General features: G+C 37.9%; 1 protein-coding gene across 1 annotated transcript in view; it reads left to right on the plus strand.

Moving 5' to 3' along the window:
- Positions 1 to 12197, plus strand: part of HTR2A (5-hydroxytryptamine receptor 2A) — a 56549-nt gene extending 44352 nt beyond the window's left edge. The window contains exon 3 of the mRNA XM_007466444.1: positions 11036 to 12197. Within this exon, the coding sequence (XP_007466506.1) occupies positions 11036 to 11835 (800 nt within the window). The 3' untranslated portion in view covers positions 11836 to 12197. The remainder of the gene's footprint in view (positions 1 to 11035) is intronic.
- The last annotated feature ends 15061 nt before the right edge of the window (positions 12198 to 27258 follow it).

The raw sequence follows: 27258 nt of genomic DNA on the forward strand, positions 1-27258 counted from the left end.
TGCATCGGCAGGCGAACTCTCAACCACTGCGCCACCAGGGAAGCCCAAATCCCCCATTTTATGGGAGAAAAAGCTCAGACAGATTAAGTGGCTTGCTTAAGGTCATAGGGGATCCAAACTTGAGTTTTCTGATTCGAAGCTGGTGGCTTTTTCTTCTATACGTCAGTGGCTTTCAATGTGGGTTCCAGGGATCTCCAGGATGCTTTCGGGAAGCCAAGGAGGTCAATACTATTTTAATAATAATAATAGTAATAATAATATCCAAAGTAAAGGAGATCACTATCTCAAAGAGGTATCTACACCCCCACGTTCATCGCAGCATTATTCACAATAGCCAAGATATGGAAACACCTAAGAGTCCACTGATGAATGGATAAAGAAAATACGGTGTATATATATTTGTGTCCTGCCTTTTGTGACAACATGGATGGACCTTGAAGGCACTATGCTAAGTGAATAAACCCGACAGAGAAGGACGAATACTGTATGATCTCACTTATATGTGGAATCTATACAAACAGAGTAAAATGATGGTTAGCAACCCCAGGGTTGGGGGAAATGAGGGTGCGAACTTTTGGTTCTAAGATAAATAAGTTCTGGACTCTAAGGTACAGCGTGGTGACTATAGTTAACAATACTTACTGTATACTTGAATGTTTCTATGAGCGTAGAACTTTAATGTTCTCACTGTAACAACAACAAAATGGTAATTATGTGAGGTAAAAGATGTGTTAACTAACCTTATTGTGGTAAACATTTCGCAAAATATATGTGTATCAAATCGTCACATTGTACACCTTAAACATACACAATGGTATATGTCAAATATATCTCAGTAAAGCTGGGAAAATATAAAGTGTCATTTGCCCTCTTCTGTTTCATCCTTTTATGAGGGTGCAGGGGAATTTTCCAGAGGATACCTGACATGCAATATAACAGACTGAAGCAGAAGCATATGTGAGAATCCAGCTGTCTTCTATTAAGCCAAACATTAAAGAGATTTTCAAAACTGCAAAACAGTGCCACTCTTCTCACTGTTCTGTTCTGGAAAACATAAGTATTTTTCATAAAAAATATTATTTATGTTAATATATAATGGGTTTATTCACTTTATTTTAAAATGGATTGATAAATTATCTTCAGTGTTCACAGCTTTCATTTCTAATACAGCAAATATTTATAGATGTAGCCCACAGAAACAAAAATGCTTTGGAGTCCCCAATTATTTTTCAATGTGTAAAAGAGTCTTGAGACCAAAATGCTTGAGAACTGCTATCCTGCATTATATAGCTGCCTTAAAAAAAAATATCCAGGGTAGATACAGATTTACCTTGATTGCATTTTAACAATTTGATGCCAGTGCTAAACCTACATTTTCTGCTTACACCTCGTATGTTCTTCCTCCTAGTCTTGATTTGGATTGATGAGTTCGTGAATGACAGCCGAGAATCTTGAACTGTAGTGATTATAGACTCAAGCAGCTTATTCCTCTCAATTCCTCAAGTACCTAGTTCACTGTATGTTCGATTAATATTTGATCACTGGATGAATGACTAAAACAGATTGCTATCACAGACAGAGGACCTGCTTGATGCCTCTGATGAGCATGTGCGCTTACTCCTGAGTCCAGTTGCCTGCCAAACCCAGCTCAACTCAGCCCTGGCAAGGCCAAGTGCGCTTCGGCCCCAGATGTACAGCGATCGTATACCTGTCTCCCTGCCTTTGGACCTGACTCCTGTCCAGAGTCTATTCACCCACAAGACCCAGCTTAGCCATCCTGTCCCCTGCACAACTCTTTCCTGGAGACACTAACCCACAATGATCAGCACATCCTGACATCATGTAGGAGTGTTTATCCCCATCACCTATTTTGCCTCTTGATCTCATTCTATCCTGCACTGCTGTCTTTCTAAATCACCTGTGTCTATTTCGTTTTTGAAGTCTAAGATCTTAGACTTCAAGAAGGTTCTCAAAGGTCTTCTGTGGTACCCACAGAATCAAGCATAGTGCCAAGTTAATAATAATCACTTTCGACTTAAGAGTTTACAAAATAATTGACACATCAGCTCACTGTTTTCTCACCAAAGCCCTGTAGGTAAATTAGGGAAGCCCTCTTTTTATTATCTCCACCTTACAGAGGGAGGCTTTAAAATTAAGCAGCCTAAGGTCACTCAGCTAGTGATGGTACAAACCTGTGTCTTGTGATGCCCTATTCTGTGCTTTCCCCACTGTATCATGTTCTAGTTTCCTCATACATACCTATTTAATTTACTTGAAAGAGAGCTTTGAGAAAAACAACAGCTCTAGATCTATGAGTTAGAACAGTCAGGAATAAACCCAGGTCTCCTGATTCTCTCTCAGGTGTTGCATTTCACAGCCATCTTTTCCCTTGTGATTTTAGCTGTTAAGGTAGTCAGCACACGTGCTGGTTAATCCTATACATAGTTCTCTCACAAGGTATACACGTCAAGTGTCACATAAATATCCATTTTTCCTCTTTCTGCCCTATGTGGCTAATTGGTAACCTCATTTACTCATTTGTTTTTGGGCAAAAATGAAGGAAAATATTCTGAAATAATCCAGAAATGCAAGTTGTGTCTATAAAATTGATTATACTTTACCTTTATAATTCCTTATCTTTTCTCTTCTTCTCATTCATTTTCTCACTAATCCCACAAGCATTTACTAAGCTCCAAGTATGAACAGAGCTGCATGATGCTGGAGGGACCTGCAATAAGTAAAAGAAATGATATCCCTGCCATTAATGAGATTATCATCACATGGTTGAAATGACATTTCTAGAGAAAAATTCTAAGGCATTAGAAGTGTGAGTTAGCTCAGTGTAAATTATTTATGGAGGTGATGAAGGACAAGAGAGTAAGAAAAAAGGAGTTCTTATTACAGAGAGAAATAATTTGGGGAAAGCTTCATACAAGGGATGTCTTGAAAGAAGGATGTCATGAGATATGTCTCAAAAGAAATGTAGAATATGGTCTGGGAACATGATCTCCATCCATAGCCTCCAGACCACCCCCAAATAATCAAACAGTCAAATTAAAAACAAATGTAGCCACAAGACAGGTTGCCTGGCTCCCCACACCCAGCCAGCTGCCACGGTCCTTGCTACAGAGAAATTCTGGAGACCCCCATGGGCTGGTAGAGCATTTCAGGGGAACGGGTGGCATCAGAACTGGTCCAGGGTAAAATGAAAAAGTGAGTCCATACCTCCCAGATACTATGTACAGTGCATCTTCCCTCCCCCATGGTGCTCAAGTCTTTTAGGAACAACTCAACATGCCATGGACACCACATTGCTCTCTGACCTGCATCCCAAACTATTCTCTGTGTCTCTCTCCTATGATGGGCTTCTTTTCGATGCCCATGCCCTCAGGAGTTTCCCCTGCTGTGCATCTCTGTGCCTCTACAATTCAAGTTTGGATTAATAGTTGACACACCGAGGCACTACAGGTATGCAAAATGGGACCCTTCACTCTAGCAGTGGGACACTGCAGTATACCAAGCACGCCACTGGGGGAAGACACAGTGGGGGCAGAGGGATCTCGGGAGCTACCCAGACCACACTACGTGATTAGCTGGAAAGTCAACCTACGTGTAATACCCTCCTGAATAGTTCAAGATATACCATAAAGGAGAGAGAGCACACCACATGGCTACGTCAAAATTGAGAAGGTTGAATAATGACATTAAGACCAGATCACAGAGACCTTGTAGGGTAGGGTGGGCTCCGTCGTTGGTAATGGCTCGAGCATTAGGGACACGGTAGTTCTTCATAACATAATGTGATAAATGTGGTGCTTTGTAAAGCCGTGGATGAGAGAGGTTGGGGGAATAACGGACTCCCCATAGGCCTGGATTATGAGGGCACCTGCTACAAGCTCACTTTTCAGACGCTGTAACCATTTCTACACACACCTTCTAGATCAGAGTCTCTGAAATGAGGTGTCACATGTGAGTTTCATTCTCCAAGCTTTCCGAAGGAATCACTCCAAAATCTACCCCCTTTTAAACAAATGGAAGGATGTAGTTCTTTAAAGATGAGGTTCCATCATGTGGGCCAGAGATGAATTTTTTTGGCAAATAAACCTTTGCTCATGAGCACGTTGCTAAATATGCAGTCTAGAAAAGAACCCTTTTCTGTTGATGGATAGGATGATATCCACTTATTACAGATGACAAGTTGAATGGAAGAATTTGAAAACTAGCTTTATTGTGATTCCAACAACAAAATGAGGCTCTGATAATTTTTTCAAATTCCGTTGTATCATTCAGATTCTATCTGGGTTTCGTGACATATTGTCAGGGGAAAAAGGTGGTGGGTGGACGCCAATCTGCCTGGGATCAGAGATGTGGATGGACTTTCAGGTGTCCCAGTGACAGCTGACAATCCATGTTTGACAAGTCAGAATTCAATCTCTTTACCTTTCAGTGCAAGATCGTCGCATTAAAACCCCAACTTCCGGGGGTGGGGGTGGGGGGAACGGGGAAGAATAAATCAGGAGATTGGGATTAACATATACACACTACTATATATAAAATAGGTAATCAACAAGGACCTGCTGTATAGCACAGGGACCTCTACTCAACATTCTGTAATAACCTACATGAGAAAAGCATCTGAAAGGAATGGATATATGTTTATGTATAACTAAAGCACTTCAGCTATACACCTGAAACTAACACAACATTGTAAATCAACTATACTCCAATATAAAATAAAAATTAAATTTTAAAAAAGCACAATTTCTGGGCTATGAAACACAATGGGAAAGGAGCGAGGGTCAGAAGAGCAAGAAATCACCTTTCTAGGAAGCAAGGACCGGGAACCAAGGCCACCAGCTCCGGCAGTGAGTGCACAACTGCTTGTACCGCAAGGAGACTTTGAACATTTCTTCCAAGTATCATGTATGGACTAGGGCAGAACACAAACTTTAAAAGCTTTTTGGAGATTCAGTCATAACAGTCAGAGAATTGAAACAAGGACTTGGGGCTTAACATAATAACCTCACTCAACACTTTTTTTTTTTTCCCCAGACAACTCCTGCCCAGGAAGGGGGAGGGATAAAGGGCAGGTTTCTTTTCCTCTCCATCAATTCCCCATGTTCCCTTGCTGTTTGCTGCGGGAAGTTAGCCTGAGCCCCTTAGAAAATTAATAGATGTGTTTAATGAAGGCAAAATTGTAAAACTTTACTTGATTTGGTTTTATTTTAAAATAAACACATTTTTACTACACTTTTAATCCTATACCTTTTAGGTTCTGGATACTGGTTGTAGATTAGGATCAGCTGGGTGTTCTTTTGTTTTGATAATAATGTCCCTGTGGGACCTGAACATTAGTATTGTTTAAGGTACTAATGTCAGAACTTCTGGGAATGGAGCCCAGGCAAAGTAATTTTCAAAAGCTCCCCAGGTAATTCTAATATGCAGCCAAAGTTGAGAATAACTGCTATATTGAAAAAAGAAAAAAAAAAAAACTAGGTGTTGGTTATAAGGATTTCAGTTTTAAAATATCTGTCTGGCCTCAGAAATAACGTCTCACTGGAGGAAATTTCGCCTTTGAGATGAAAGAATGAAAAAGAAAGTATCAAGGTGTAGAGAATCATTGGTGTGTGTGTGTGTGTGAGTGTGTGTATGTTCTATAGTTAGGGTGTTGATATAATTCAGTGGTTATTAACAGCCTTGGGAGTAGAAGATTTTCTGATAATCTGATGAAGGCTCTATCTTCTCCAAAACAGTGTACATAATGCAAATTTTGCAGATTTTAGGACTATCACTCTCTTCCTAAAACCGATGTTAAGGACCTCTGATATAATCATAGACTTTTATAACTCCCATTAAAGAAACAAATAAGCAGATAAAAATAATCAGCCATAAGAATTGAGAAACCTAAGACTGAGTCTTGATTTTTCCCCCTAAGTTGCTGTGTGATTCTAAATAAATTACTTAAGCTTGCTAAGCCTCAGTTTTTCTGTAAAATGAAATGTTTATCTGCCTATAGGGCAATGTGGTTAGTAGTTTTACAATTTTGTAAAAAAAAAAAAAATCAATTCAGAGTAAATGAATACAAGTAAAAGTACTTTGAAAAGTTACAGTTTATTGTCAGAGAGATTCAGAATTAATCTAAGAAGAAACATACAATTTCTTGGGTAACTGACATGTATGTCTCGCTTTCACTGCTATGTACACCTGCCCTGTCAGCAGACCATCAATTATAAGGAATTCAGCAACTCTTGAGCTAACTCAGAGCTAACTCTATATTAGATGGATGGTGAGTCCCAGCCCCAGTTGGCCTATATATTCAATCTCTCTCTCCCTGTGGTATGATGACCAGCCTTTAGTATTCACTTTCTGTCAAACTGCTAGTAAATCCATACTTATAACTTGAAAAAATTCAGCATGTGTTAAAATGCAAAGGGAAAGTAGTAGTTTCAGGGGAAATTAAACCTATGAACCAAAATTTGGTCTTTTTCACAGGAGTCCTGAGGTAATTTGTTTCTTTCCTCTCCACCTCCTACCTGACCTGAGGACCTGGGGATTCCCACTGGTTCCCTATCAGAGGATCTCTCCCTAGTAAATCAACCTTCTTATTTCCCAAGGAAACACTGTCTCAGAAGTACCTTCAGTCCCAAAATATTAAAGTGTAAAAATCTAGGATTAAGAATGAAGCTTGCTTTTCACAGCCAGTGCTACAGGGTTAGAGCCATTTATCCTGACTGTGGTAACATGTTAACAAGAAGTGCAAACTTTATACACAAAGACTAGGCAGGGCTACCCTAAAAGAAAGACACCAGCCAAAGCCGTCATGTTCCTGGGTGTCAACGTTTCCTATTATTTCATTGTCTTAGTCTGAATAAAAAAAATTAAAATGAGCAAGGAGTATCCAATGCTCATACTGAATTTTGATTGCTGTTTTCCACTCCTCAGAAAAATATGTGAAACAAAATGCAGAGTCACGTAGCTCAAGCTACTATCTGTTTGTTCATAAAGGAAAACGCTTTGTATGCAGAAATTTCAAGTGAGAGGAGATCTCAGGTCTCCAAAAGCAGCTATTATCAAACAAAGCAATCAGAAAATTAATGCCCTGGAGATGGCTGTGACCACAGTCTTGGCTATCAGGGAGTGTCTTCGTCTCTCTTGGTAGGAGCTTGTTTTTGAATTGCTTATTGTACCCACAAAGTCTATCTAAATGTTCTTTGCCATAAATTCCTCCCCCTCTTTTATAGAGTATTGCTTTAACTGTCTAGGTATTCTTTCCCTCAACCCTTGCTTACCATCTACTATGAGTAAGACACTGAAAAGAACGGTATATGAGAGCATTCAAGATATTTTTGTTACATATAACTTTCCCTAAACCCTTGCTTACCATCTACTATGAGTAAGACACTGAAAAGAACGGTATATGAGAGCATTCAAGATATTTTTGTTACATATAAAGAGGAATGGGCCATTTAAAGACCTAATCAGTTTGATTCTGCCCCTCCAAACCAAGGTCTCCCTAGTAGATGACCTATCTGTGTCCCCTTGCCCCACCTGCTTTAAAATGGCTCTTCATCCCAGGGAGCTAATGGAGGAATCTTCAGTGAAATGGCTCCATCATCCCTTTCCCTCCCTGACCACAGAAGTTGGGCCATTCTGGAGGGGTGTGTGTGTGTGTGTGTGTGTGTGTGTGTGTGTGTGTGAAAGAGAGAGAGAGAGAAAGTATGTCTTCTCCTCAAACAAGGGCACGGTACATATCTGAATTCCAAATGACTGAAATTTGGTGTTTTAGGTAATCCTATCTTCTGGTAATTGAGAATTGCCACTTACATAAATTACCAGGTCACAAACAAATAGGGCAAAAGGCTTTCAAGGTGGTGACTTCCTTTGTATTAATCAGGAAAATGCACACCCAAGAGTTGAATAACAAAATCATATACTTTTTTCTTGGACAGTTGATATTTTGTTTCTGTATATCATGACTAATCATAATGGCTATAATTCATCACTTTAGAAAAGCAATCTACAGTTCTAGCTGTACAAAACTAAAATTGATTGAGACCCTTTGTCACCCTGGCAGAAGATAATAATTACATCATTATTTATTAACTATAGAGACAATAGCCAAAAGTCTTTTTAACTTCGTTTGATTTAAGATCTATTATACATTATAGTCCAGCATACACAAGCAAAGCAAAATAGAACAAAATTAGAGAAAAATCAAGTTAGTGTATTTAATCTGAGTAATCCTGCAAAGAAAGCTACTCTCATGTTTACCTACCATTGGTAGAACATCTACTCTGCACTAAGCACTGTCCTAGGTGTTCTGCATATTTGATTCATTTTATCCTCACCACATCCATGAAGGCATGTTGGTTGCATCCGTTCTAATTAGTGAATAACTACACTAACAAAGATCCTGTAGATTAGTACAGGAAACACCTTTCACAGATAATATGTTCAAACATTAGAACAACAAAACACTCTTCTTGGAAATCGTGTCTTAACTTTTACAATCAGGAGTTTTTTGAAGGATAAGCAAAACTGATGCGTATCCAGAATCTCAAAGGATGTCCCTCTTGGAGCCACATTTCTGCAATCTCTTCTTGGCCCACAGAATGTTCCCAGAAACAGGCCAGGGACAGAGAGGAATGAAGGAAATGAAGAGTCATCACCCACACTGAGTGCCCTTAAGAACGGCTCTGATGTCATTTGCCTCCACCTTCCACGAATCCTGGGATGGCCCTGCACAGACAAGTGACAGATATTGACAACTCAGTCTGTGAAGATAGTGGCGAATGTCACTGAGGGAGATCTGTGTTAAGCATTACATTAACTCAAGCTAAGGTACCCTCCTTGCAAGGACGGCCAGTGTGAGGTGACGCGAGGTTAGGACAGTCCGATCCATAGCTGGATGGAGATGAGCTCTGTTCTGAGTATGCAGAAGTTAGATTATAGATCCTCAAAGGAAGTTTTTCCACGGATAGCAAGAGTCAAGCAAGCGGTAGCTCCCACCTCTGGAATGAACCTGTGTTCCTGGTTGGATTGTGACCACTTACTAGATTCTAAAGGGTGGTCAGAAGCAGGGACCAGGACACTCCCTATTATACAGTTCTGAAGGAGCTGAAAACATGGGCAAGAGTTAGGAAGACACTTTTTGCTGCCTCTCCCAGGGTGCCCCTGTGGTATCTACCCTTCACAAAGGAAGCAACCTTAAACTAAGTTACAAAGAGTATTTGATTCGTGTTTCCTCTCCTTTCTCCATCATCCTGATCCTTCCTTTATGACAAACACATGATTGCCTGGCCTGACCAGTCCCAGGCCAGTAGAGGAAGACATTCCCACTACCCCGGAACTGTACAATGGTGGTTGTGGCCAGCTGGTCCTATCATCATGGGGGAGAAATTAGCATGATTAGAGGCCAACTGTTGCCTTCATTCCCTCTGCTCCCTCCTCTGCCTGAGCCTAAGACCTTTACAGGTTCCCCAAATGTGAGAGACAAAGCAACTGACCACGATTCACGTTCCCATATATTTGTCTCATTACGTACCCAAATTTGTATTTGTCAATAAGAAAAGTCTCTGGCTGCTTATTTGTTTGTAATCCACCCTTTGGAATGCTCTGCTTATAAAAATATTATTAAAAATATATAATGATTTTTATGGGACATTGGAAATGTGAACACCAACTCTATATTTAATGATATTAAGGAAATATTACATTTCTATTTAGGAGTAGGAATGGTATTGTGATAGTATTAGGATTTTTAAGAGTGAATAGCTTATATATATGTATATATATATACTAAAATGTTTACAGATTGAATGATATGATGTCTGGGATTTGTTTCAAAATAACATGGGAGGGTTGCAGCAAGTAGGGATATGGGTGAAACAAGATTGGCCTTGAGTTGATCATTGTTGAAGCTGGGCAATAAGTTCATTGTGCTGGATTTTGTTTTGTTTTGTGTTGTTTGTATATGTTACAATTTTTCCATAATAAAAATTTTTTAAAAAGAATCAAAATTGGTTAAAGTTAATTTAAATTCACATTAGAAAACATGTTTTTCAAAAATACTTTAAGATATGTGCAATTTTATGATTTAATGTTAAATGGAATAAGAAGATATAAAACTGCACATAAAATATTGCATGCACATATATATATATATATGCATGGACATGGAAGAATAAAACTACACGAAAAGTAAATTATGGTTGCCCCTGACTGGCAAGAATACATGTTATTATTCTTTACTTGTTGTCACTTTTTTGCATTTTCCAAATTTTCTAGAAAGAAAATATATTTTGTTTTTGATTTTATGAAGTTATTTGTATAAACCATGCTCATGATACATAAGGTGAAAAAAAGTGTCATAGAACTGTATATGAAATAGGATCTGAATTTGTTTTTAAATGTGCGCGTGTGGTGTGTGTGTGTGTGTGTACCTAAAATAAACATCATCAAATTGTCAATGATGATTATCTCTGGGTGGTGGCATCATTTGGTCATTTTTATGTTTCTTCTTCAGTTAATAAGTATAATGTTATAATCAGAAAAATATAGCATGAAAAAAATTAAACTTAGATTTATTGTATTTCTTTATAAGTAAAGGATTGTCTATATAGGGCAATGTAAATATAAGGAACTATGTAATATATATTTATAAAACAGATAAGTAAGTCCAGGGGAATTTTAATTCTCTTTGAAAGCATATGTTAAGGGTTTTTTTAGATTTTTTTTTTTTAATGTGGACCATTTTTAAAGTCTTCATTGAATTTGTTACAATACTGCTTCTGTTTTATGTTTTGGTTTTTTGGCCACGAGGCATGTGGGATGTGAGCTCCCCGACCAGGGATCAAACCTGCACCCCTTGCATTGGAAGGCAAAGTCTTAACCACTGGACTGCCAGGGAAGTCCCTGTGTTAAGTTTTGAACAATGCTAAAATAAAATCCTGTGAACAGCCATTATGTGGTGATGCTCCTGCCTTCATATACTCAATTCCTTAATAATCATGTTTCATTTCCTGTCCAACTCCAGGTATATCTATGCCAATACCAGTCTTTGGGCTCCAGGATGATTCGAAGGTCTTTAAGGAAGGAAGTTGCTTACTCGCTGATGATAACTTTGTCCTGATTGGCTCTTTCGTGTCCTTTTTCATTCCCTTAACCATCATGGTGATCACCTACTTTCTAACCATCAAGTCGCTCCAGAAAGAAGCTACTCTGTGTGTGAGTGATCTTGGAACACGGGCCAAATTAGCTTCTTTCAGCTTCCTGCCTCAGAGCTCCCTGTCTTCAGAAAAGCTCTTCCAGCGGTCCATCCACAGGGAGCCAGGCTCCTACGGCAGGAGGACTATGCAGTCCATCAGCAACGAACAGAAGGCTTGCAAGGTGCTGGGCATCGTCTTCTTTCTGTTTGTGGTGATGTGGTGCCCCTTCTTCATCACCAACATAATGGCCGTCATCTGCAAAGAGTCCTGCAACGAGGATGTCATCGGAGCCCTGCTCAATGTGTTCGTTTGGATCGGTTACCTCTCCTCAGCGGTCAACCCTCTAGTGTACACACTGTTCAATAAGACCTACAGGTCGGCCTTTTCCAGGTATATTCAGTGTCAGTACAAGGAAAATAAAAAACCACTGCAGTTAATTTTAGTGAACACTATCCCAGCCTTGGCCTACAAGTCTAGTCAACTCCAGATGGGACAAAGAAAGAATTCAAAGGAAGGTGCCAAGACGACAGATAACGACTGCTCTATGGTTGCTCTAGGAAAACAACATTCAGAAGATGCTCCTACAGATAATACCAACACAGTGAATGAAAAGGTTAGCTGTGTGTGATGGACTGGTTGCCATGGCAACTGTGGAGGGCACACTGAGCAATCTCCCCCCTATCTGGGAGGAAAAAGAAACAAGAAAAGAAAATAGGGACACTGGAAAAGATTAGGCCAGTCTAATGGAATCAACAATAATATCTATATGTCTCATTTTATTATGTCAGTGATAAGCAGGGTTCAATGCCACAAAACGTGCACTTCAAAAATATTCTGACAGCATTTCAGCTGTGAGCTTTATGATATTATTTTTAACATTGTAAATTATATGTCTTTAAAATAATTAGCTTTTATTGTATAATTACAATGAGGCCATAAATAAATCTAAATTTTCTTCTATTTGCAAGTGAAAGCCTTGCCACTATGTTGTTAATTGATGGCATGAGTTGGTTACCTGTCGCTGTAAACAAAAATAGCTCTAAATAGTGAAACATTGGATGAATATAGTGGCCTCTTACCTAAGGAAAAAATTCTCTTTAAAACTTACCATGATACACGTTTTGGATGACAATAACAAAAAGACACTAAAGACAGTGTTATGCAATCTGTATTGCTAAGATACTTAAAAGAAATACTTGACAACTTTTTCAATCCTGCTTTTTCATAGAGGCCATTTTGCAAATATTCACAAAGTTGCTGGCATTTGCTGCACTTCAAATTAATTCTTCTCAGAAGTGAACAAGATTTTAAGTGTCATTTAATAACTAGTGCTGCTTTCTCTTCTACTACTTGTGCTTTATTCTGAATTTCCAGTGTGGTCTTGTTTAAGTGTTTGCTCTATTAGGTAAACTATCAAAAGGATAATCAAACATTACCAGATACACTTCTAGAAATTGCTTCTCCTAAGAGCACCACAGAAGCGTTTGGTAACTTGCTCTTTAATGACTGCATCATGCCTGCGCTCCTCTGAGCAGTAAGCGGTATTGATGTAACTGTGTCAGGATTGAGGAATAAAGTCAGGTTTTTGGCTACTGACAGCAGTAGAGTCTTAGGACATCTCTGTAAAACGCAGGTGACCCACCTGTTGGCACCCATCAGATAAATCGATGCTTTCAGATCCCATCTATATCATTTACTAAAACTGTTCAGCTTTGGATTCACAATCATTGATTGAGTGTACACCATCTGTGAAGGAATTTCCCAGGCACTATGGATATAAAAATAATTAAAACAAGATCTTTGCCTTTAAAGAAAAGGACCTAATTTGAATGGCACTTATCAAAACAGCAAAATTAACAGACATTTGGAGAATCAGTTCAATTTATTTCCTTCTCACCTGGCTCAGAAACAAGTTGATTTCAACTCCAAGGGTAGTTTTCTCAGTAAGTTTCCTGACTGGTTGCCAACGAATACCAACCAAACAAAGGAGGGGGAAAATACGACTTGAGGTCAAAATCTGCAGTTAATTTAGGAATATGAGCTTCCACCTGGACCCCAACTATGACTACCATAGTTTTGAGCAAAATATTATTCCACTTTCCTGAAAACAAACTCATTTATTACTCACTGACACTGGACATCCTACCCCCCAAAAAGCAGTAACATAATGTTTCATAGAAAAGTTTGTTAAGGAGACAGAGATGAACAGCAGTTAATTCACCTTGATATTATTACTCTAGGTTAAATTGCACATTCTTATTGGAATGGATGTTAGATATGTGATGACAATACTGAAGCATTTCTATTGAATGAGAAATAGTTTTTGCTGTATGCCATTAGAAAAAACTATATATTTGAAAACTAAAGAATGTGGGAGATTTTGTTGTGTAATTTGGAAATGCATTAGGTCTGTCCTAATTATGTCCTTTTAGGTACATTGAAAGGGTTTTTTTTCAAAGCTAGAATTTATAATAAGCTGCTAGTATCTAGGCTGCATTTGAACTAAACCATTTTCATGATTATACCATACTAACTGATACAAATGTTAAAAAGTCTCTACTCTAATGTATTTTGCCTTAGTTTATAACTCTGCCCATCTCATTATATATTAGAGAAAAGACTACACCCATATACTCAAACTTGATGAGAATGAACATAAATACTGCCTGATAAGTCTTTTGACTACATATATATTACAAATGTGTTTTTTCTCTCCATAATTATCTATTCAAGTGTATATAGACAAACATGTATCTGTATTCTTGTACAGACATGTTCCCATGCACTTTATTCAGTATTTATATATTTATATGGAGGAAAAGCAAGTCATTAATGAAAACACAGTATATACACGTGTGCATGTTTGTATCATGTCAATTTAAATGTGAATTTCATGTTCTAATGTTTCTATGACCTTCCATTGCTGTCAAAGCAGATTGTAACAGAAATGTCAGCTCTTTAAATAAACTGGATGTTGACCTAATTTTGTGGGAAGACTTTTAACACAATTCTATGAGGGTGGTGAAAACAATGCTCCTTTTACATAGTTGATTGATCCTAAATAAAATGCTACCTTTGGGCCCTTTGTTTAGTCTGGGGACAGTTCTGATTACTAAGGCTTTTGCTTTTTCTTTTCTTTTCTTTTTTTTCTTTTCTTCTTCTGCCACGCCATGCAGATTTGCAGGATCTTAATTCACCAGTCAGGGATTGAACCTGCGCCCTGGGCCGTGAAAGTGTGGAGTCCGAATCACAGGACCACCAGGGAAGTCCCACTAAGGCTTTTCAACACACCCCTCACTCCAGTGAAACAGTCCTTGAATTATTCATGGCTCTGTGATCAAAGGACTCACTCCTAGTCAATATTGTTAAAGCGACCAACCTTATCCTACTTTAAGTTGAATGGTAGATTCTTCTAAGTTTAAAGAGTAGCATTAAGTGCCAGAATTAGGGAACACTTTCAGTTTAAAGCATACTTAATCTACTTGGGCACAGCACCATCTCATGGTCACTTTTTAAAATGCTACCGTAGCCAAATTGAACTAAGTTACTGTACTAATTTTGCACAAGGTTCTTCTTCCATTTGTGCATCAATGAAACATATTATAAAGTGTTAAATTATTCTGTGCCATACGTAACAAATACAGCGAAGATTTTTATGTCATGATTTTAATCGAGGCTATTCTAAAAGATTTCAAGAAAGAATGAATCATTGTAAATAAAGTATACTCAAAAATAAATGCAACTTTTTGAGTCTATAGCTGTGTCCGCTAAAGAAAGTTGCCCGAAACCTCCCATGTCATCAGGCTGGGAACTCCAGGTACCATCCAGGTGTTTTGAGAGTACAAAGCCTGTGCTTCTGGGGCTTGGTCATAGAGCTAGGACCCACCTGGTTGAGTTAGATTTATAGTAATGATCCCGTTTCTAGTTACCTGTAGCAGACAAATGTTCCATGTTTGATCACTATGTCTGGTTCCACCTGTGGGTACACGTGTACAGGTGTACCTGAAGACATTCACAGATACATTTATACACACACACACACACACAGACACACACACACACACACTTTTGCAGGAGCTAGCTTCAAGAATTCAAGTAAACCAAGGAGACGCTATATCATTGAATAAACAGGAAAGTTGCTCTGATTCATCATTTCACTTCTAAATGCAGGGAAAAGGAAATAGGGACAGTATGTATCTTTTCCAGGTGTTTACACCTCCATGTATTGAGTACCTATCATGTGCCAGGCGTTAAGCTGGTTGCTTTGCTTACTTTACCTGATGGAATCCTCACAAGTCTACAAGGTAGGTATTATTATTCACTCTTTTTCATAGATGGAGAGACTGAGATTCAGGGCAGTTAGTAACATGCCTGAGGTCACACAGCTGGCAAGAAAAGTGACAAGTGCAAGCCTGACTCTGAAGCATAAACTCTTTCCGCGGTACAGGAGAAAGAACACTGGGCTCAGAACCAAAAGATGCAAGTTCCCATCTTAGCTTCCCTGTACACTGGTTACATGAACTTGGCCAAGTCATTGAATAACCCTGTGCCTCAATTTCACTGTCTCTAAAATGGAACTACTAGTACCTGTCCTGGCTAACTAACAATGTTGCTTAAATGAGATCATGGCTATGCTGCTCTTGATAATCTGTAAAACACTGTATAAATGTTGTAAATGTGTTGTTATTAAAAAGAAAAAAAAGCCTCTATACATTATTAGCCATCAGAGCAAATTCTAAACAAAACTGTGGGATAAGCAACATTATTATTCAACAGCTTCTGTCCTTTCTCTGAATGCTTCTCAGTTTTTACAGCTATTTGCTTCTGCTCTGTTCTCACCATAATGTAGAGTTCCCTTCACTGGTTCTCTGCTGCTTACATCAAAACCTTTATGTGCCATTCCCTCAGGTTTCTCCTCTTTGCTAGATCACTAATAAGTAATTCAAGCTGGTGATCCATTGTCTCTCACTGAGATCCCTTTAGCTGTCCACCATGAAGATAGACCAAAAGGCAGAAACCAAAGGCAAAAATGTTAGGCACCAGAGACACAAGTGAGAAAGAAATCGGGGGGCAAGAAACATCCTCCTGGTATTTATTGCTCAAATGACCCGCAAAAAAAACAGGTGCCTTCAGACATTTCATAATTTATATAAAGTTTTATAACTTAACATTGAATTTTAATCCACAATAATAACGATGATTTTGAAATATTTGTGACTTTAAAGATTTCATTCTAAACTGAGGACGATAATAATATTACTAAGCTTTCTTTCAATGGATAGTTGCCCCGGTAAATATGCAGTAAGACACAACTTCTTTGTTAATTTTTGATTATCTTTGCAGGCAGTTTGCAAAAACAAATAGCTTCCTTATTTCCCCTGAATAGTATTCATGTCAATCTTAGCTCTGTTCTTCCTTTTTGATATTTAACACCAGTATGTCCACCTGAGCCAACACATTATGGGAAGTTTTCACATCTAGTTGGAGCCTCAGGATTTGATGCGATCCCACTGGAGCGGAAGACTGAGGCAGGAAACCTAGGTCTGCTGTTACTGTCTGACACTGGACAAGTCAAAACCTGTTTTCCCTCAAGAATATTGTGAAGGACTTAGAGTCAATGATCGTTTCAGGGTCTAAGTCTATGCTTCTTTGAGTGCTAGGGAGTCCAGTCAAGACAGCTTTGATGAACCTTGCACATGAAGACAGCTTCATGTGCAAGGAATATTCTGGAACCCACAATTCTCACGTTTTCTTAAATTCTTTAGATGAATTTCAAATAAATGACAGCTTTAATTTTATATGGGAATCTTATCAGAAAAATCAAGTTGTTAGTGATTTAAGGAGTTTCTAAGATACCAGACCGAGAGTCAGATATTAACAGGTAGGATTCCAGCAGTGGCGTTTTTCTCAAAGTCAGCCTTCCTTTTGTAATTTCTAGCAGCTCCAAGATAATCGGGTTACTCTTTAACAGCCTCTAGGCTTGCTGTAGAACAAATGTTCCCACTATCTGAGTGCTTGAGCAGTTAAAATTTAAAAGCCCAAATAGATTTAGAATGCACACCAGAGAAAATCTCTTTTTCAAAAGCTAAATTTTTGTTGAAAGTGAGCCAAGGTTATTTAAGTTTTTATTTATGATTAAGATTATGAGTTCTTAAATGGGGTGTTTATTCTGGCTTCTAGAGAACAGTACAATTTGTACTTCCTATCCTACATTTATTTCAAATGTTGAAAGGTAATAATATGTTATTATTCAGATGATCTTGTCTTAGTTGGGGTGACCCCAAGTGCAGAGCTGAGACAAGAACTTGACAGCAGATTGTTTTATGTGGGAAGTGATCCCAGGAAGCAGACAGAAGTAAAGAAGATGTAAAATTCTAATTAAGGGTGTGGTATCAAGGTTACTGCAGACAGTTAGGACCCAATTCCACCAGCAGTAGGAGATGATCTGGAACTCTGCACCATGGGTACAACTAAAATCAAAGGTGAGCCAACGGCACCTGGCCAAGATCTTGCATGAGTGTTTTATCCAGTTGGTAATTAATCACGGTCTCAAAAATCATTACGCTTCCTTAATAGCAAGTGGTGTTATTATGGTTAGTAACTTCTTTTTTTTTTTTTTTCGGTACGCAGGCCTCTCACTGCTGTGGCCTCTCCTGTAGCGGAGCACAGGCTCCGGACGCGCAGGCTCAGCGGCCATTGCTCACGGGCCCAGCCGCTCCGCGGCATGTGGGATCTTCCCAGACCGGGGCACGAACCCGTGTCCCCTGCATCGGCAGGCGGACTCTTAACCACTGCGCCACCAGGGAAGCCCCGTAACAATTTTTAAATAAACATATGTTCGTATCACACAATCACATCTAAACTTACATTAAACGCAATCACATCTAAACATATTTCTCTGACCAGCATACATGTTTCATACAGAATCAGAAGCATGCTGCAGATAATTCTTTTCAGCTCTTTTAAGATGGTTATGGTCAGCCAAAATCATTCCTACCGGAGCTGAAGACGACCTAAAAAAAGCACCGTATAGTCTGAACATGCAAATGATAAATTCTTATCCTATTTATTTATCCTAAGTGATCGATCTAAACTACTGAAATGGAATGAATAAAAAGAAACATAGTCAGTATATTTAAGAGCTTGAGGAGTTTAGACACCATCTAGTCCAGGCTCTTCATTAGTGGAAGTGGTGATGAAGAGCCAGGAAATTTAAAGAAATTATCCAAGGTCACCTGGCCTAGTAGCATCCAAGTCAGCTATGGGATTCAGACCTCCCTCATGGTACCTGATCTCTACTTTTCTCCTTTTATACGAAAAATGGGTCTAAGAAGGGCCCATTGGTTTATGGACCATATGGTTTATTTGGTCACATCACCAAATATATATTTAAATCAGGTTGAGAGACCAGGGTTGCAAATTCACTTATTCTCTCAACAGGTTTATTTGCAAGGGTCTACTATGTGCACGTTATACCTAAGACATTATTAAATGTGGGAAGTCTGGGGATCTGGGAAGTCTTTTTTTAAAGAATAGAAATAAGATGTTTCATGAGGAATTATCCTGTCTTCTTTATAAAATTCAGGTTGATTTTGTTGAACTCACTACATTTGTCAAAAATTAGCCTAATTAATATGTTGATAACTTGACACACCTACCCAATGATGCCTCTTGAGAAACTGCATCTGATAGAGGTTCCCTGAGGCAATGCCAGCACCTTTGGCAAAAGTGTTAAGAACATAGCATGTGGAAATTAGTTTTAAAGGGAAAAACATTAAAAATTAGATAAAATGTTCAATATCACCATCTCCAGGCTCCACTACTAAAGTTCTGCATTCTAAGACCCAGGGTTCACAACGGGGTATATAAAAAAGAACATCCAAAAGATGGGAATTAAGTCAACATAGAAAAGTAAACCAAGAAGAATTTTTTAAATAGAAGAAAAAAAATTTAAAAACAATGATAAAAAAATCAAAACGAATTTGCTCAGCATGCACACATTTAATAATATGCCTCTCTGACCACTAAAAATGGGATATATCTACAAGTATTTAATTTCTAAATATGATGTGTTTTTTTTCTGAATTAGCAGGAAAACAGGAAGTAGTTATTCATGAGTGATTTTGAGTATGACAAATTTAGGAAAACTAAACATTTTTAAGACTGCAGAGAAAGAAGAGTGATTTGCATGAAAATGTCACGTTATAGTCAGCCTTTAAATATAATCACCAGAGAACTCGACTATGATTAATTCATCCCTGCACTTGTCTGCAGTAGAAAGTGGAAGCTATGACCACATTTGTTCCTCTACCCGTTACCAGATGGATCGGACCAAGTCCAGTAACCCATTAGGACCACTCAAAAGGAGTAGGTCTTGTCAACCTTAGAATTCTAATCATAACCAGGATGCAAATACCAAGTTATCTCAATTTAGATTAAGCATAATAAATAAATATTGAAGCTATGGGTGCATTTATCTAATGTTCCTTAAGAAATTTGTTTTAATGACTTTGAAAGACAAATTATTTTCTCCTTGGAGAAGAATATTTTTAATTTAAATTTAGTAACAGCTAATGTTGCTCATGGCTTTGAGCAATCCTACTTGGTTCTAAGAATTCAGATGAAATACAACTACCCACTTATAGGTAAATGATAATGTGTACATAAAGCATAAATGAGCAATGTTTTGACCTTCTTTTGGGAAACAAATTAAACCCAGAACCATCAGCCTACCTTCCTTCCTACAGGAGAGAAATGCAGAAGGAATGTAAGAGGAAGATACGGATGTAAATATTTATATACATTCCAACAACCATATGTAATCACAGTAACATCTATTTATGTCTCATTGTAACCAATGAGGAAACTGAGTCTCAGAGGGAAACTTGCCCGATTTCACCAAACTAAGGGGTAGAATCAGAACTCAAGAGCAGATCTGTATGACTGTTAAGTTTTTCCTGTTTCCTGTTTCTACTACGCCAAAGATCAGGAAACATTTTCAGTGAAGAGCCAAACAGTATATATTTCAGGTTTTGTGGGCCATGTGATCTATCACAACCATTCAACTCTGCTGTTGTAGGGTGAAAGCAGTCACAGACAATAAGCAAATGAGAGGATGCCACTGTCTTCCAGTAAGACAGTATTTATAGAAACAGGCCAGACAAATCCCATGGGCCATAGTTAGCCAATCTCTGGACTACACTAATAATGACAACTAATACAACACTATAACACATACGACTACTGCCTTCACAACTATGTATTTGAGTCCTTATTGGATGCCAATTCTTGTGTTAGGTCCTTTTATACATCATTTTATTTAATCATAATGACAAAGAAGGTGTAATAATAATATCAGGAAAGTATAATAATAAGAAATGCTTACATGCTTAATACCAGAGTTTCAAAATAATTGAAGCAAAAACTGACAGAACTATAGGAAAAAATAGATAAATCCACAATCACGGTTATACATTTAAACACTCTTTTCTGAATAATTAATAGGACACTTTTAAGACTAGATAAAAATTAGTAAAGATATGTAATATCTGAACATTACCAACTAACTTGACTGCATGAATATTTATAAACCGTACAATCAACAACCCCATGATACATATTATTTTCAAGAGCAGATGGAATATTCATGAAGATAGACATTATGCTGGGTCACAAAAATGTCTCAGTAAATCTCAAAAGATTGCAGTTTTTCACAGCATGTTCTCTGACTGCGAGGGAATTAAACTGAAAATCAATGACAATAGATAGAGAAGATGAAAAGGAGAATTACAAGTACAGAAAGGGGGGAAGACTAGACCTATGATGTCGAATAGGAATTGGGGATCTCAGTATGAACCCATTAATTTTAATATGTATAGAGAAAAATATAGAAATAAATATAGGAATATATACATACAGGAAAGTGTGTGTGTGTGTGTGTGTGTGTGTGTGTGTGTGTGCATCCTAGTTTGGTCTCCTGAAAGGACCCAGAAGCTATTACATACCGGAAGCAACAAGCACACTTAGCTCCCAGATCTTAATTTATAGATACAGGCCTCCTTGGAGAAAAGTCTAATTCTAGCTCTGGGACAGGGATAAGCCTATAACATCTTGTTACTCCAGAAAGTAAGGAATTGCTTAAAGAATGATGGGAACATATCAAAAAGACATGGGAGCTGCTTGCAAAATCTGGCACAATTCAAGCATTAAAGTAAATAATCTTAGTTGTGGATTACGTAATCCACTGAAAAATAAAAATTAATGAGTACAATATGATAAAAAATAGTGAATGAATGAATAAACAAACAAATAAGGGAGAAGGGAAAGCTTTTCTTTACAGTAGAATGCCAGCTAATAAATAGAGAAGAAATAACAGAGTTAGAAAAGCATCAGTGAGTACTAAAACTAGTGACTAAAAGCTTAATAAGAGGAAAGTTACTCTGGTGGATGCTGTGATGCGCCTCTCAGATCCTACTTCAGGTGTGAAGGACTTTTTACCTCAGCTGCTGGAGGTCTGTGAGCAGGCCCAACTCCAGCTGTCAATTAGCCCTTTTTGGAAACTGCTCCAACCAAAGATACCCATCTCACCCAAGGTCATACCTTTTATTTTGGGCACCTGATAATCAATATCTAATCAATGCAAGTGTATAAAAGCCCAGCCCTCTCATCAACTCAGGACAGCACTTAACAGTCATCCCATCTTCAGAATATCCTGTAGGATCCACTGAGGCCCATTTGAGACTGCACTGCAGTTTGACTTCTCTCTGCCCAGTCCTGTATCCTTCCCTTCCTTTCCACAAGTATTATCCCAAGAGCATTCTCTGTTAAACTTTTGCAGGCTAGTGTCCATCTCAGAATCTGCTCCCTGGGGAACTCAATCTTTGACATTTACATAGTCACAAGGCATACATTATTTCTTAATTACAAAGGTAAAATTATTAACTTTACAATCGAGAAACTTGGAGAACACCAACTTAATGACATGATCAACATTAATCACCGATATTGGAATAAACAAACACTATGTGCCTCTGTGCCTTCTGGTATGATGCTCTGAGGATACAACATTATTTCAGAGAGAGTTCTGCTGAAAATAAGAAGAAAAACAGCCTGAGTATAATCATGAGATATCATCAAAAAATCAAAATTACAGGATATTCTAAGACTAAAGTAACTGGTCTGTATTCTTCAAAAGTATCAGGATCAGAAAAGACAAACCTAAGGAACAGCTCTAGATTAAAGGATACTACAGAGATGTGGCAGCTAAATGCATGATACTGGACTAAGAGGGGTAGATACGCACTCACACACACACACACTCACATACGTACATGCATACACTTTGAATAATCAAAGGGGAAATTGACAAAATTTAGATGTGAACTGTGGATCAGATAATAGAGTTATTATAAGTGTTAATTTCTTGATTTCAATAATGGTACTAGGTTATTTCAGAATTTAAGTACTAAGTGTCCTTGATAAAGCAAAAGGAGTAAATGATACACAGGGGTTTCTTATATTAATTTTGCAATTTTTCTGTAACTTTTAAATTATATCATAACAAAATATTACCCAAAAATGAATATCCCAAGTTGCTAAAATTCTTTTAAAATCTCTTCTGCCGCTTTTGCAATGCACCTCCTTGAGACTGGTTTCCCCGGCATGGTGCCATTAAAACAAAACGAAGAAATAGTTTAGACATCCACTATCCCCTGTGGGTAACATGGTTATCAATTCATCCTAGATTAATAAGGTAACACACAAGAAGCAAACTCACTTGCCACATTGAAACTTTTAGTATTGATATGCATTATGTTCATTCAAAGTATGCATATAAGCATTTTATATATGGAAATCACTATTTGATTCAACTTTTTTTTTTTTTTTTTTTTTTTTTTTTTTTTTTTGGGGTACGCGGGCCTCTCACTGTTGTGGCCTCTCCCGTTGCGGAGCACAGGCTCCGGACGCGCAGGCTCAGCGGCCATGGTTCACGGGCCCAGCCGCTCCGCGGCATGTGGGATCTTCCCGGACCGGGGCACGAACCCGTGTCCCCTGCATCGGCAGGCGGACTCTCAACCACTGCGCCACCAGGGAAGCCCTCAACTTTTAATTTACTTATGATTGTGGAATAAAAAAAAGTTATTAGTGATTCTCTCTATTGTCTGCCTATAGCAACATTAAAAAAAGAACATTTTTCATGATTATTTTCTTTTGGGCTCTTTGTTGTTCTAATTATATTTACTGAAATGTAATTTATATCGTTGAATATAATAATTAAAAATTGGACCATGTATTTTGGCCTTTGTGGGTTTTTTGGGCTCATTTTACTAGAAAGTCATTTTTATTATATTGGTCAATGACACTGGAAGTTATATATGCATAGTTAACCACAGACAGTTTCAGAAGTACTGGTTGGTTAAAGGGCTGATTAATGCATAAACAAGCCAGCCTCTCAGGGGTATTTGCTTTCTGAAAGGACCTGATCTCATTCACTAAAAGGACAAAGCATCCAATGAATTGGTAAGGATTTTTATTTGTTTATTTGCTTGATTTGAACAAGTATCCCCACTATAACTGAATTATGCTGTCAGTAGTGTCCATTTTAAAGAGTGGTGCTAAAAGAGCTCAAATGTGTGGGTTTCATGCTTTTTTTAAATTAATTTTATTTATTTATTTTTGGCTGTGTTGGGTCTTCGTTGCTGCACACGGGCTTTCTCTAGTTGCAGCGACTGGGAGCTACTCTTCCTTGCAGTGCACAGGTTTCTCATTGCGGTGGCTTCTCTTTGTTGCGGAGCACAGGCTTAGGCACATGGGCTTCAGTAGTTGTGTCACATGGGCTCGGTAGTTGCGGCACACGGGCTTAGTTGCTCCGCGGCACGTGGGATCTTCCTGGACCAGGGTTCAAACCCGTGTCCCCTTGCATTGGCAGGCGGGTTCTTAACCACTGTGCCACCAGGGAAGTCCCGGGTTTCATCTTTGAAAGGATCAGCTACCCTTGCTCACAGAGATATCGTTCAAGACCACAAAATGTACGCACACCTCTACAGCCATATGCAGTTATTGTCAGGGGACTGCATACTTAGCTAAGTATTTGGGGGCCTGAGGAATGGGAAGTGGGGTACTGTTCAGAGGTTAAAATCATAGACTATTTAAATCTACATGGAAATTTATTTTTAATTTTGTTTAACTAGAAAAAGTCTTTTCTTGCGAGTTCTCATTAGAAGCCTTAAAACTCTTAAATCTAGTGGTACTGTGCTAGGCCTTTTCCCTGGCAAGCTAAACTCAGTGGAACTGGGTATTGTCTAAGGACACTCGGTATTATCCTATTTCATGGGGATGTGTATCTGTGATTGATGTTCTCTTGACTACACTGTTTTACAACCCTATAGAGGTAGAAGTTAAATTATAAAAAACTTATAGCAATGCAAAGAATTCCAGTCAATAGCAATGCAAATGATTTCTGTTCATAGTAATTAATATGAATTGATTTTATCTAGCAGAAAACATAAATCTCTGTAACTCAAGCTCCCATTTGAACAGTTTTAACATCTTACTGGTCCCTCATTTAATGAGTTGAATAAAATCTTTGATTCATGTGCAGTTTTTATTTGTATAGGAATCATGCAAGGACAGCAGCATGGTTGAGAGAAGAGGGAGGGGTGACACCTTTAACAGTAACAAAAACAAATTTCCATGCAGAGAAGTTAGGCTTATTGAAAAGGCTGAAACAGCCTAAGCATGTGTTGATCAAAGCCCCCAGATGAGGATGTAAGTCCAGAAAAATAAAAAGTGAGAAATACTTGTGAAATTCTGTGAAAAAAAATGCATCATGACTTGGCAATTGATGGGGGAGGTATTGATAGAATAAAAAGCAGTCAAATGTAAAACTGCTTGGAGTTTCTTGTTTGAGAAATGGGTGATACTATGGTATTGAAAACTAAGATAGAGACCTCAAATGATTAAGGGAACGTAAAGAGTTAAGGACTTTATTAACAGAAACAGATGATGATTGGGTCTAATTCAATGGGAACATGACCAACCCTAAACTAGATCAATATTTCCCAAACTGTGTTCCAGATGACACAAATCTACCAGAATGCTCTGCGACAAAAATGGTACCATACCTCTCAATGGGAGATTCATAATGCACACTAGCACCTTAAATTTTCAGGGAAGCCTCCCTTGTTTAGCCTACCATTCTCATATTTAATCATAGAAACATGAATCTAAATAAAATCCCATGGAATTAGAGTTTCTTAATGTCCCCTTGAGAAATGTGGGACCAGATTTATAAAGTCTGTTTATTAATCAAGTTTTATCAAGTGATGATAAAATTTAAAGTGAGATATAAATTCTTATGTCAGCTCTGACTTCACCTAAGTGTATTCCTGAAACATCCTAGCCTATAATTTTATATAACTGCTTTTTGTGAAAATACCAGAAATCTGTCAGTTTTGCAGGAATAGTCTTTTGTATACCAGCCAATCCAAATGTAATAATAAAATTATCACTGTTTTCCTTACTACTTATAATAAGTTCAAAATGGTCCTGTCATTTTTCTAGTTCTTTCATTTTGAATCAGGTTTCAATCTATAAAAATCTCTCCTATTCACACGTCTTATTCTCTTATTACTCTTATTCTCCACTCACTTATTTTACTCAGTTTTAAAAACTCCTCTCTTCTTCCCTTGTTGATCCCAATAAAAACATTTTTAGAACTGGCTCATTCCCCCTGTTTCCTACTCACAACATAATGTTCCTAGAGTGTTTATATAACATTGTTGACTTCCATATTCTATGGTTTAATTTAGTTGGAGGTAGACTGGAAAAAATCAGAATTTAAAAGAATCAGGAGATACTGGCTATGTCTCCTCAAATTCAACTGAGCTAGTCTGGGCTGAAAGCAATGGTCATTTACAAACACTTACCAGGTTTCATTCTGTGGGACTGATTTTACCTTTCTTGTAGATCTTGGTCTGCTCCAAGCTAACACATACTAATAAAAAGATAAAATTCCAAACACAATAATGTTTCAAAAATATATATTTCAGGATGTCAACCTAGGGTTGCTAGATCTATCACTGTTATAAATGCAAAATGTTAAAATGTGCAAAACTTTCTTCTACAGATAGTTTGTGTTATAAAAGAATCCATTAGATGTTTTATTAAATATAGTTTATGAAAACAAAACTAGATTAAACCTAAAATAAAGCCTTTTATTAATCCCAAATTCCTATATTCTTTTGCCACGCACAGAAAGGTGAATAGCAAAATAACTCACACTCTAACGTTTTAAAATTATTTTTTCATTGGAGTATAGTCACTTTACAATGTTGTGTTAGTTTCTACTGTACAGCAAAATGAATCAGCCATACATATACATATATCCCTTCCCTTCTGGACTTCCTTCCCAGTCAGGTCACCACAGTGCATTAAGTAGAGTTCCCTGTGCTCAACAGTATGTTCTCATTTGTTATCTATTTCATACATAGTATCAGTAGTGTATATGTGTCAATCCCAATCTCCCAATTCCTCCCACCCCCCCTTCCCCCTTGGTACCCATACATTTGCTCTCTACATCTGTGTCTCTATTTCTGCTTTGCAAATAAGATCATCTACACCATTTTTCTAGATTCCACATATATGCGCTAATATACAATCATTGTTTTTCTCTTTCTGACATACTTCACTCTGTATGACAGCCTCTAAGTCCATCCACATCTCTACAAATGACCCAATTTCAATGCAATCCCTATCAAATTACCAATAGCATTTTTCACAGAACTAGAACAAAACATTTTACAATTTACATGGAGACACAAAAGAGCCCGAACAGCCAAAGCAATCTTGAGAAAGAAAAACGGAGCTGGAGGAATCAGGCTCCCTGACTTCAGACTATACTACAAAGCTACAGTAATCAAGACAGTATGGTACTGGCACAAAAACAGAAATATAGACCAATGGAACAGGATAGAAAGCCCAGAGATAAATCCACGCACATATGGTCACCTATTCTATGACAAGGAGGCAAGAACATATGATGGAGAAAAGA

This window comes from Lipotes vexillifer, unplaced genomic scaffold, assembly GCF_000442215.2.
Source record: "Lipotes vexillifer unplaced genomic scaffold, Lipotes_vexillifer_v1.1 scaffold384, whole genome shotgun sequence".
Classification (NCBI taxonomy): domain Eukaryota; kingdom Metazoa; phylum Chordata; class Mammalia; order Artiodactyla; family Lipotidae; genus Lipotes; species Lipotes vexillifer.